This window comes from Notamacropus eugenii, chromosome 1 (assembly GCF_028372415.1).
Source record: "Notamacropus eugenii isolate mMacEug1 chromosome 1, mMacEug1.pri_v2, whole genome shotgun sequence".
NCBI lineage: Eukaryota > Metazoa > Chordata > Mammalia > Diprotodontia > Macropodidae > Notamacropus > Notamacropus eugenii.
This window is the reverse complement of record NC_092872.1, coordinates 117118686-117131057: the sequence shown is the minus strand read 5'-3', so window position 1 is coordinate 117131057 and position 12372 is coordinate 117118686. Positions and strand designations below refer to the sequence as shown.

Sequence of the window (12372 nt, the reverse complement as noted above, 5' to 3'; positions counted from 1 at the left end):
AGTTACAGGGATTCTCAAGTAACAAATCCAGAAAAGTCTGACCCCAAAATATGTGTAAGGAAAGACTCAAAGAAAAAATGCAGCTTGGGCACAAATTCAAGTAAAATTTGTGAAAGAGGTGAAGCAACAGTTTAAAATGTTTTAATCAATGAAATGAAAGAAGGGAAATGGAAATTAAATGAGAGCCAAGGAAGAAGGAAACAGAAAGGGACAAGAACTACAAAACCTTACTCAAACTATAAACTTTCTAAAAATTAGAATGGACCAAAAATAAGCCAATGACTCTGTGTGTCAACAAATAATATTAAAACAAAGTCAAAAGAGTGAACAAAAATAAAAAAGAAACTTAAGATTTCTAATCACAGAAATAATCACCCTGGAAAAAAGATTCATAAGAAAAAATTTAAGGATCACTAGACTACTTAAATGCTACGACCAAAAAAGAAGAGCCTAGACATCATATTTCAAGAAATCTTAAAACTGTTCACATTTCTTAGACCTACAGAGCAAAGTAGAAACAGAAGGCATCCAGCAGTCACTTACTGAAACCCCAAAATGAATTCTCCCAGGAACATCCTAGCCCAAATCCAGAACTTCCAGGTTAATAAAAAAAATACTTCAATCAGACAGAAAGAAGGAATTCAAGTACCAAGGAGCCACAGTTGGCATCATATATAATTTAAAAGTCACCACTACAAAAGGGCAGAAAGAGCTTGGAATGCATTATTTCAGAAGGCAAAGGCTTCCTGATTGGACCCAATAAGCAGAAACTATCAGAAGACATGGACAACGTTGTGCAAGATGAAGTATGTATGGGTGAGACATGAGAGATGTCAAACATGCAGTCCTTAGAGCCAGATTAAAATGTAATTGGGAAATATTTAACAAAATAAATAAATATACAATAGAACACTGATCATGTTAATATATGATTTTCTAAGTCAATTAGCAGCCCACAAGGATTCTTATGTATGGTTTAGTGACCTTTGTTTCTACTTGAGTTTCATATCATTAATCTATATATTTGGAGAGAATCACTGGTGATGACAATATATGGATATAAATCATGGAACACCACAACCTCCAAAGAATAAAAATTTCAGATTATACAGAGACAAAAATACAAGCTTGGTAGATATAAGTAGGCTGGAGTATATTATTAATGACTGCCTACAAGTGGTGTAAAATACACTCTCAAGGAAATATGTAAGAAAAGAAGGTAGGTTAGTCATGCATTGAAAGTGAAGAGATAATAGAAATGGAGGAAGTGTGGCAGAGGAAAAAAGCACTCACTGTTTCTGAACTCAAAGGATATGTGTTCAAATCCTGCCTCCGAATTTACTAGCTGTGTAACCTTGGGAAACTTATTTAACTACCTTTAATCTCACTTTTCTTTATGTATAAAATAAAGGGCTATGGAATTACATGGCCTTGAAGGTACCTTTCAAGCTCCAGACCTAACACCCCATGAACTACAAAAAAAAAAAAAGGCTATCAGACTACTGGGAAGAGCCTAGGTAGAGAATGGGAAGAAATTAGTAGAATTTCACAGAATGAGAAAGGATGTATGTATAGTGATCTGCACCAATACAGGAAATATCCAAAGGATGAATACTGAAAAACATTACTATAGTTTATTGAAGTAAACTCCCATGACATATATGAACATAGGTGCTTATATATTTGCATTGAATAGATAGTAATAACAATAAAGATTACGATTGGTACCACATCACACCTATCAGATTGGCTAACATAACAGAACAGGAATATGATAAATGTTGGGGGGGATGTGGGAGAGTTGGAACACTAGTTCATTGTTGGTGGAGATGTGAGCTTATCAACTATTTTGCAGAGCAATTTAGAACTATTTCCAAAGGGCTACCAAAATGTGCCTTCTCTTTGTCCCAGCAATATCACTTCTGGGACTGTATCCCCAAGAGATCATAAAAATGGGAAAGGGTCCCATATGTACAAAAATATTTATAGCAGCACTCTTTGTGGTGGCCAAAAACTGGAAAACAAGGGGATGCCCATCAACTGGGGAATGGCTGAATTGTGGTATATGAATGTAATGGAATACTATTGTGCTATAAGAAATGATGGACAGGAAGACTTCAGAGAGCTGAGTGAAAGGCGCAGAACCAGGGGAACTTTGTACACAGCAACAACCATAGTGTGCAAGGAATTTTTCTGGTAGACGTAGGACTTCATTGCAATGCAAGGACTTAAAAAACTCCCAATGGATTCTTGAGGCAAAATGCCTTCCCCATCCTGAGAAAGAACTATGGAATTTGATAGCAGAATGGAGTAGAACATTTTCTTTTGTATTATGTTTTGCTTTGCTTTATGATTTCTCCCATTCATTTTAATTCTTCTAGGCAACATGACTAAGTTGAAAATGTATTTAATAGGAAAGTATGTGTAGAAGCTATATAAAACTGCATGCTGTCTCAGGGAGGGGGAGGGAGGGGAAAAAAATCTAAGATATATGGAAGTGATTGTAGGACACTGAAAACAAATAAAATAATTTAATTTAAAAAAAGATTATTATCATGATTGCTGATATTTATATGGTACTTTAAGGTTTGTAAAGTGCTTTAAATATGCTGTTTAATTTTATTCTCATGATAAACTTGTAATTATTGTCTTCATTTTTAAAGATCTAAGGTTCAGAGACTAACTTGCCTATGGTCACAAACTGATAAATGTTAGAACTGGGATTTGAACATAGGTTTCTCTTGAATCTAAGTTGAACATTTCCCCCCATGATAGTACATGTTCAATTATCAATGTAATCATGAAACTTTTTTCCCAATGTGAAAAAGTATATTTTCACATAAACAAAATTTATTTCCTAAATAGCTAAAAATGTATACAACCATCTGTGTCAAAATTTGTCAACTATTTAAAAGCTCCTGTCTTTAGATCCTGTAATCAAAAAATATTTAACAATAAGAACTATATTAATAAGAAGCTTATAATCTGTTATTTGCTATGATATTGGAATTATTATTATTTTATTAGTACTAGGTTGCTGAAGTTATCAGGTCACTGCTATTTCTTTTGTTTTATCAAAGCTATGTGCGTTTTAAGAAAAAATTTAAAACAGAATCTAAGAAAACAAAACTAAATAAATTATTGTAATAATTACTAAAAGTTTAGCTATAAAAAATTTCTCTTCTTTTAGGTTCTAAAGATGAAAATCACAGGCATCTTAATCTTGCTTTGGGAACTCTCACTATCAGCAGCAGGCCTAAGCTGTACTTTTACAATAGTAAGTTTTAAAATGAGAGGTATGAATTTTTCAATGGAATTTTTAAAAGACAGAGTCCATTTATAAGAACTGTGATCACTGTATTAATCAATCTTGACTACAAAGGACGTATGAAGCACACCTTCTTCCTCTTGATAGAATTGTGGTGGGCTGTAAGTATATATGCTGTCAGACATGACCAATGGGCCAGTCTGAATTGCTTAACTATATTTGTTGCCATGTGATGGGGTTCTTCTTAGGAGGTAGTCACGGTGAAATGACAGCCACATATTTTTGAAAGCATCAGCAAAGGAGTCAAACTGGCTGAATATTCTATAGGAACAGAAATAGTAAAATCATTCTGAAAGTTATAATTGAGCTATCAGATCAACTAACTGGTCTTTAAAAAGCAGATGTTTATTCAAAATATATTTGTGAAGTATGATCTGATTTGAAAGACCTGTAAAATTAATTCTGCACTTCTCCATGGACTGTCATTCTAAAACTAGAAATGAAGTTCTTTTAGAAAGGAAGGGGAAAACTGAGAGCTTTGGAATGGATTCCAAGATATAAACATATATCTTACTCATGAATATGCAAGAAGTCTTTTAAAATCACCTGTTTATGGTAAAAACAATATTCTGAAACAAAAACTGATATTAGTGTTTTCGTAGAATTTTATCATATATGCCAAGGTCCCTATTTATACAATTTGCTATAGTGAAAAGGATTTTTTTCATTATGTGTTATTTTTCATTATATATTCATTAAGTATGGATTTACATACAGAAGATTTCCTGTAAGTGGGACAAACTCACATATTACACAGCCTTTCTCCTGGTAATCATTAGTCAATAAAAGTATTATTATATATAGTATATGATTATAGTGAGGGTGATCAGAACAATTTCCTTATTTATTGGACTGGTCTGAATTGTGTTACTTCCTGTGGGCTGGTCAGGAGTTCTGGTCCCTTGCTGAGATGACACAGAAACTCCTGAATGGTGTTCCCTATGTCTGGTAATCCTGCATACATACAAATCATACAAGACTGATTCTGATTAAACTGATTTAAAGAGGTGACAAGGTGTGTGTAAAGGGTTGTGTCAAAGATGAATGATTCAGAAAGAGCCACCACACCTGTGGAATATAACAGAAACTGGGTAAATATAACATCTTTTTTTGAGTTATATTCAGGGCTTTCTCTCCCTTGGATTCCAGGAAGATCCGAGGGGCTAGGAAGGTAAGGAGGTGAAGTTACTGTGCTCTGCTTTCCTGTCGTATTTTTTCAACAAGAATCCAGAGCACATGTCCCAAGGAAAGGGGCCAGAGGGCACATGCAGCTTCATGTAGGGTGAGCCAGTCCTGTTAATCAGGAGATTCACCTTATCACCTCTGTTATATCAGTACAACAAATCGGAATCTGTCTTTTATGGTTTGTATGTATACATGATTTCCAAATCTTTTGGAAAATTAATCTAGAATAGGAAATCAGTTTGTCATGTTTCTTTTAAGTCCATAATACCAATAAATTACTGGATTCCCCTTTCAAAACCAGTTCCTTCCCCTATCTTTCAAGAACAATTTGTATCTGAGATCTTCTGGTAGTCTGTTAATTCTTTTCTGGCTAATATGCTTTTGTTCTTTTTTAGGATGGCAGTCATAATTTCACTGCAAAGAACCATACTTCAGTTCCACAAAATATAAATAAAAAAGTTACTATACTTGATCTCAGTTATAACCAAATCACTCTGAACAGTAAAGATATAAGTATTCTTCAGACATATGTTTTACTCACTGAACTCAATCTGAACAACAACAAAATTGATTTCCTACGTAATAACAGTTTTGGTAGGCTTTCCAACCTGGAGATTTTAAGTATCAGCAGCAACTCCATCCATACAATTGAACAGAATGCTTTTGTAGGATTAGATAAATTAAAACAGTTGTGTCTTTGCCAAAACAAAATCTCTCAACTCAGTCCTTATACACTGATACCTCTAAAAAGCCTGACGGCTTTGAATTTGCAAGACAATCTGATAAGTTATTTTGATATTCCAAGACAATTTCAACTGGAAAAAATAATTTTACATGGAAATCCATGGAACTGCTCTTGTAGTCTACATAATTTACAGAATTGGTTGAATACCTCAAAAGTAATGCTAGGTAAGTTATAGAACTTAAGATATTTAAAAAATAACGAGCTTCACTTCAGGTTGTCATTCCCTAGAAGTCTTACATAAAATTAAATTATGTAAAAACAATGAATTTGTTCATATTTAGAGAGAAAATACTTTGAAAAGCAGCAACTGGGAATAACAAAAGTAGCATGAATATGTACATAAAATTAAATGTTATTTATCTCAAACAAAAAATTCACTTTGTGTGATGCTGCTTGCATTTCATATCTTTATATTTCTTTGACATTGGACATTGTTTTTTACTAAGATACTTTTCCTGTGTGGGATGTGCTAGTAACAATAGATACCTTAGTTATATAGACTGACCTATATGTATAGACTGAACATTTTGTATATCCTGATTTTAATGATATATCATTTAAAATATAACTTTATTTCAAAAGTGGGATACTCAGAATTAGATCATTTGTTTAAAGATATTTGAATATTACTTTAAATGAAATACAAGCTTAATGGGTAAGTCAGCACCTTTCTCACAAATCTCTAGCTGTTCCTTTATAAATCTGCTGTGGATCCAAACTGGTGAGCTAAAGACTTTTGGGTTGCTTAATGTCAAAAACCCTCTCAGTTTCTCTTAGTTGCCGCCTACTGGCAAATACAGCATTCCTGTGAACAGCCTATTCTAGAGACTATTATTGAATAAACTACAGCCATCTGCTCTCTTGCCTCCCATCTACCTTTCAAGCTGAGAGATGACTATTCCAGATATCCTTATATAGAAAAGGTACAAGCCCCCAGGACTCCTTCCACTTCCTCCACACCCCCAGGAAAAGGCAACTTTGTACCATGTTATTTTCTTTCTTTTTTATAATTACAAAGATATTACTATCTCCTACTGGTACAACTCTCTACTAGGTACAACTTGAAATTTACAGAGAATAAAATTTTTCTTCTTAGCAACATGCAACTTTACAAAGTGCTTCAATTAGACTTTTTGAGGAAAATGTTTTTGAAAGAGCATGTATCTATTTCATAGAGTGAACAGATATTTAAAGATGTGTATTATACTAAGATCATTTTTTAAAATAAATTAAATATTTGACTCTGACAAAGCAGAAACTTTTCAGGGTACTTCCCATATAGGGATATTTTCAAAATCAGCAAAAGAAAACGTAACCAAAGTCTTCCTATACATACATACATACATACATACATATATATGTATGTATGTATGTATGTATGTGTATATATGTGCATTTCTGGTGACAATTTCAATTGCTATAACACCACCAGTGGTCTAAGTGAATCTGAACTGGCTCAAAGTATAGAGTAAATAGTCCTCTACTTATTCATGTGGCCAAAAATTACTTATGTTACCTGATCTATAGAAATATGTTATAACTAACTTTATACTTAGAAAGAAATGCATATTAACCATTGTCTGCTGATTTAAGTATCTGTAACAATTCTACCTGTAAAGCTGAAAAGGCTATTTTTATAGGCATGCATAAATTCTTTATTTTAATGAAAATTATAATGAAAGGGTAGCAGCTTGACAATGGATATAGAGCTGATTTAGAATCAGAAAAACCTAGGCTCAAGTGCTACCTCTGACATACAATAGCTGTGACCTTGGGGAAGTCAATTTTACTTCTCAGTGCTTCAGTTAACAACTAAGTTTTATTATAGGTCCCATCCCTCTCCCTCCTCAAAACAACAACAAAAAAAACAAACCCAGTATATTATGGTGGAAGGAATATTGTAATAGAAGTTGGAAACTTAGACTCTAGCCTCAGGTCTGCCACCAACCAGCCATATGAATTTAGACAAATACTTAACTAAAATAAATTGTATCTTCACTAATAAAATGAAAATGCTGAGATGTACCAAGTTCCTTCCAATTTTAGGTTTTTACCACCGTATGGCTTTAATATAAATTACAATAAACTGCTTCCTCTTTATTTTAAGGAAATTGAAGGCAAGTGAATGTAAACCCCCTTTAAAAAAGCACTACCTTGATATCTCTAGGCAGGGAAAGAACATTAAAAAATGAGAAAAATACAAGTTGAAATAAGATGGAAGAATTACATGTTGATATAAATTGCTATTAATAAAAATGCTATCAACATTATCTCATAACTAATTCTATTTCATAGAATATGAGAATATCACAATGTGTAGCTCTCCAGATGCCCTGAAGAACTACAGCATCAAAAAAACACCTTACAAGAATGGATGTCATTCAAAATCACCCTCACCTACAACTCAACTTTCTAATATTCATGTTAAGTCCTCTGGCAACCCAACACTTTTTCAAAATTTAAATGACACTATGAACAACGTAACAAAAAATGCAGGTGATGTACTGGATTTTTTTAATTTAAAATTTTATATAGAAATTTAAAATTTCAGATTACTTATATCCAGCAGCACCATATATAAGATGTCAGCATTACTCTTTAAATGGTTTTGTATGAAGAAATGTAAAAAAGCAATTCTAAGTCTAAATAAATAATATGCATGTTGTTCCCCTTCAGTAGACTGTAAGCTCCTTGAAAATATGGATCTTTGTGCTGTGTGTGTGTGTATGTTTCCTACATAATGCAGTATATGGTGCTGCCATTTGCTTATTGATTACTAAATGCTTATTAAGGGAACTGGATTATAAAAATGTTCATAGAAAAGCAATTTGACAAGAGTCTTCTCAGAGAAGTTTACATTTTTCTTTTTAACACATACTCAAAGTAAGAGGATGCTCCTCGGCTACTGTGGTATTCAGCCCACAACTTTTCAACATGCTGGTATCCCTGGCTCTTTAGTTCTCTAGATCCACTGTCAATTCAATTCAGCAAACACTAAGTAAGCATTGTCTATATGTAGGACATGATGACAGGTTTTAGGAAACAGAGATACAAATAAGATATGGTCTTTATGTACTCCTGCATTCTTCTTTCCCTTGACACTATTTCTGACCCACTGATGACTTGATCTTCTATCCAATAACATTTGTCATTTGACTTTCAATCTATCTTTATTATTTCTATGTTGTGGTGTGGTTTTTTTGGTAGGAGATACTTCTCTATAAAAAATCAAATTCTGGAAAATTAATATATACTATAAAATTGTAATTGTGTATAATATGGAAAAATCTATTTAAATTTTTATTAACACTATTATTTACCCAAAAGTTCAGGCTAATAAATATACAAGTATGAAAGACCCATCAATTTTCACCATTCTGAAGTGAATGGTGAAAAAGAAAGTGAAAAAGAATGGCATGATCAACAGAAAAAAAGCTGCAAGGATAGCTACAGGATGGTAATCTTCATTATTCTAAAAAAGCTGTTAGTATATGTTATCTAACTACCATGTTTTCAAAAAGTGTCATAATAAATTCAGTCATTTGTGCCTAATGAAAGGTGGGTGGCATATTAGTTTTTAACACTCATAAATCAATAAATAATTTTGGGGTAATGAATTCCTTCACCTCCTTTTCTCAATTTGACAAGAATCTTTTTTCTTTCACTTTAAGAGTCTGAGCCTGCTGGTAAAAGCTGGGTCCTTCTTGTGGGTGTGGTAGCTGTGATCCTGGTAACCTCCCTGCTGATTTTTATTGCTATCAGATGCCCAACATGGTATAACTTTTTGCTTAGCTACAATCATCGTCGCTTAGATGAGCAAGAAGTTGACACATATGAAGAAGATTTTTCTGTTTACTCCAATTCTCTTCCACAAACACCAGATACAAACCCAGAAGAAAATTTAGTGATATTTGATCAATTAAGTGCATTTGCTGTAGATGAAGATGGGTTTATTGAAGATAAATACATAGATGCTCAAGAAATGCGTGAAGAAAATTAATTTTGTTCAAAATCTGATTCTTTGTGAATAGACTGATATATTTTTAATTTAATAAGGCATAGATTTTGTAGTGCATCAAACCACAACTAAATTTCCTATATTTGTTACTACACACACACATGCACACACTCTCTCTAACACTTCCAAACACTTGATAACCATTATGAAATGGTTAAAAGAAAAATTTTAAGTAGACAAACCCAGTAATAGATAACTGGCAAAGCACAGTACTAGAAATATGCGGATCTGAAACTAATAAACTTGTCAATTATTCAAACATCGGATCCTTACTCATTAATATGTACTAGCTAATGCCCTAGTATTCTCTAACATTTACATCAGATTCTAGGTCTGGAGCTGGATGAGACTTTAGAGGTCATCTATATTACCATCTCATTTTACTAATGAGGAAAATACAGATTGCAGAGCTGAGGTTTGAAAGCAGGTCATTTCATTCCAAATTCATCACTGTTTCCACTATACCATGAACAAAAGAGCTGATACTTGAAAATGACAGGAACTGAAATTCATTATAAATATATTCATAAAATTAACTTATCACTATCACAACTGATTGCTTTCCACTGGTTCAGTGGATTTTCTCTAAGTCTGGTAGTAATTTAAAGCAGTGCTTTAACTGCATCTTATACTGGTACAATCACAAAATAAATGGTCACTGATTTTAGTAATGTAGAACAGTCATAACCACACTGACACACTGTCTAGGGACTATAGTGAAATATATATGCACACACACATATACACACACAAATACATATATTTATTTCTACTCAACTATTTCAATCAAAATACACTGTTGTGAATAACTACAACAGAGACATATGGCAAAATATACTATAATTCTTTACCTTCTACCTATGAAGAAATGAAAGATAATACTATGAAATATAGACTTCATTGTGCCAATAAGAATTATTTAATTTCACATACTAACCTGCAGAAAAGTAATTTCAAAATTTAAAAATCTAAATGCAACCCAAATCTCCACTAAGGAAAACAAAAGTTATCAGGTGCACTTATTCAGTGGTGATAGAACAAGAGACATTTGTCATTTACAATGACATATATATTTGTCTGATTTTAAGAATGTTTATAATAAAACATGTATGTATGCTGATGGAAGTCATATGTGATACCTTTTGGAAGATTAAATTGCTTATATTGCTTATTCTACATTGCTAAAAATAATTAATATTCAGAAGATAAGAACATATTTTTCAACTACAAAACAACCTACTGTACAGCATAATTACCTAATTATAATAATTTAATATTTTATCTATCATTCAGAAATGTTAATGAAACAAAACATAATTATTAAAGGATAGGGGATCAGGTTCTCCAATATGCTGATGGTACTATCTATATCTTGTGGTTGTTCAATAAATATTATTTGACTAACTAAACAAAGAACATCTTTAAAGCTTTAAAAGTCAACAATTCCAAAAACGTTTTTTTAAATGAATTTTTTTTTTGCCAGTACTACATCAAAAGCATAGCTATGTAGCTATAATTTTAAGCGATATATATAGAGAGCCACACTGAGCCATTAGATAAAACAAAAAGCCCTTGGAGCTGGGAACTCAGCTTAAACATCCCATTAGGCCTTTCCTAGTCCACCAACTATTAGCACCTTCCTCTTAAAAGTTCTTCCCATCTACAATACATGTATTTTGTATGTATCTATTTATCTATTGCCTATTTATCCCTCCTTTACAACATAAACTATTTGAAGAAAGGGTATGATTTTACCATTCTCTATATTACCTGTACTTAGCATGATGACTAGCACAGAGTAAGGGTTTAATATATGGTTGTTAATTGATGAGTACAGAGGAAAAGTTGCTAGTATTGCCATAAAGGTAGCCTGAAACCTAGATACTGTCATTCCCTCATATGATTTGGTATGGTAACAATAACGGTCAAGGTCAAGTTAATCAGAACATACAATGATTTTAACACAGTAGTGATTGGAAAGGCAAAAAATCAACATTAAAACTTGCATAATTCTCTCTGCTTTTAAGATTAGTATAGTATGACCTGTTCCATTTATATGTGAACATTTAAAGATAAAATAGTTCCCTGAATATTTGTTGAGGTAACAATTGACTTAGAAGTTTTTCTGATTCTTGAAATTAACTTCACAAAATTATTTGTTTTTAATTTGATGTTTACATTTTTAAAAAAATTATGGGAGAGACTTTCATCCAGAATTTCTTTTTAAAAACATATACTTTATATGTTTATACCTTAAAACTCTTATAGTAGCATTTCAGAACATACTACTAAGAGTGTAAGCATTATTTTTCTTAATCAAATGTCAACTAGACTTGAGTTATATTACATTCTGAAGCTAATTCACTGGTAATTATAAAGTTACAGTTTATAGAATATACAAATAAGTTAATTATAAATACAGTCTAAGAATAAAATAACTATAGATTAAAAGGTTACGTAAATAAGATTGAATCATTCCTACCATTTTCTAAACTCTGCAAGTCTTTAAAAGGGCTAGGACTGTGTCTTATGTAACTTTGCATCTTTTACAGTCAATAAAAATTTGCTGAATGAATGTATAAATTAGAAGTGGAATAGCAGGTACTGGAATATGTTTATACAAGATAAGAAACTATTCGTTTAAAATGGAATTTTGTATAATAAAATATTTCTGCAAGTACTTATCTGATTTTACTGGAATATTTGAATGTCAAAAATATATTTTATAGTATTTACTCTTTACTTCATCACTATTGCTATTCATCATCATGATCATAATTATCAAGTATGTATTGAGTGCATAGAAGGTAAAGGGTACTGGACTAAGTGTTTTTGAAGGTTAGACAATTTGATGAATTGTATCTCTTGCCTTCACAAGTATTACAGATGCTGTGATGAGATAAGGGAATATTTGTTATTTTAGGTCAGTACATAAACAAAAATAGTATGTTCATCTCTGAGTTTTCTGCAAGTTCTAGTTATTACGGGTCACATTAATGTCAACATCTATATTTATTTACGTCAATCATTTAGAAAGGCAGCATAAAAGAGGGGATACAGAATGTCCTTAAAATCAGGATGGCATGGGTTGAAATC

The 12372-nt window shown here is 32.2% G+C and overlaps 2 protein-coding genes across 6 annotated transcripts in view; one reads left to right on the top strand and one right to left on the bottom strand.

Moving 5' to 3' along the window:
- The window catches only part of IFT74 (intraflagellar transport 74), a 161048-nt gene that overhangs the window by 107535 nt on the left and 41141 nt on the right, over nucleotides 1–12372 (bottom strand). The window lies entirely within an intron of this gene.
- The window catches only part of LRRC19 (leucine rich repeat containing 19), a 46150-nt gene that overhangs the window by 8342 nt on the left and 25436 nt on the right, over nucleotides 1–12372 (top strand). For 2 of the 3 annotated variants that reach the window (XM_072612432.1, XM_072612425.1), the window contains exons 2-4: nucleotides 3191–3277; nucleotides 4909–5422; nucleotides 7554–7754. In XM_072612432.1, the coding sequence (XP_072468533.1) occupies nucleotides 3200–3277; nucleotides 4909–5422; nucleotides 7554–7754 (793 nt within the window). In that variant the 5' untranslated portion in view covers nucleotides 3191–3199. Of the gene's footprint in view, nucleotides 1–3190; nucleotides 3278–4908; nucleotides 5423–7553; nucleotides 7755–8929; nucleotides 9353–12372 lie in introns of those variants that run through there. The other variant, XM_072612416.1, reaches the window with a different exon arrangement.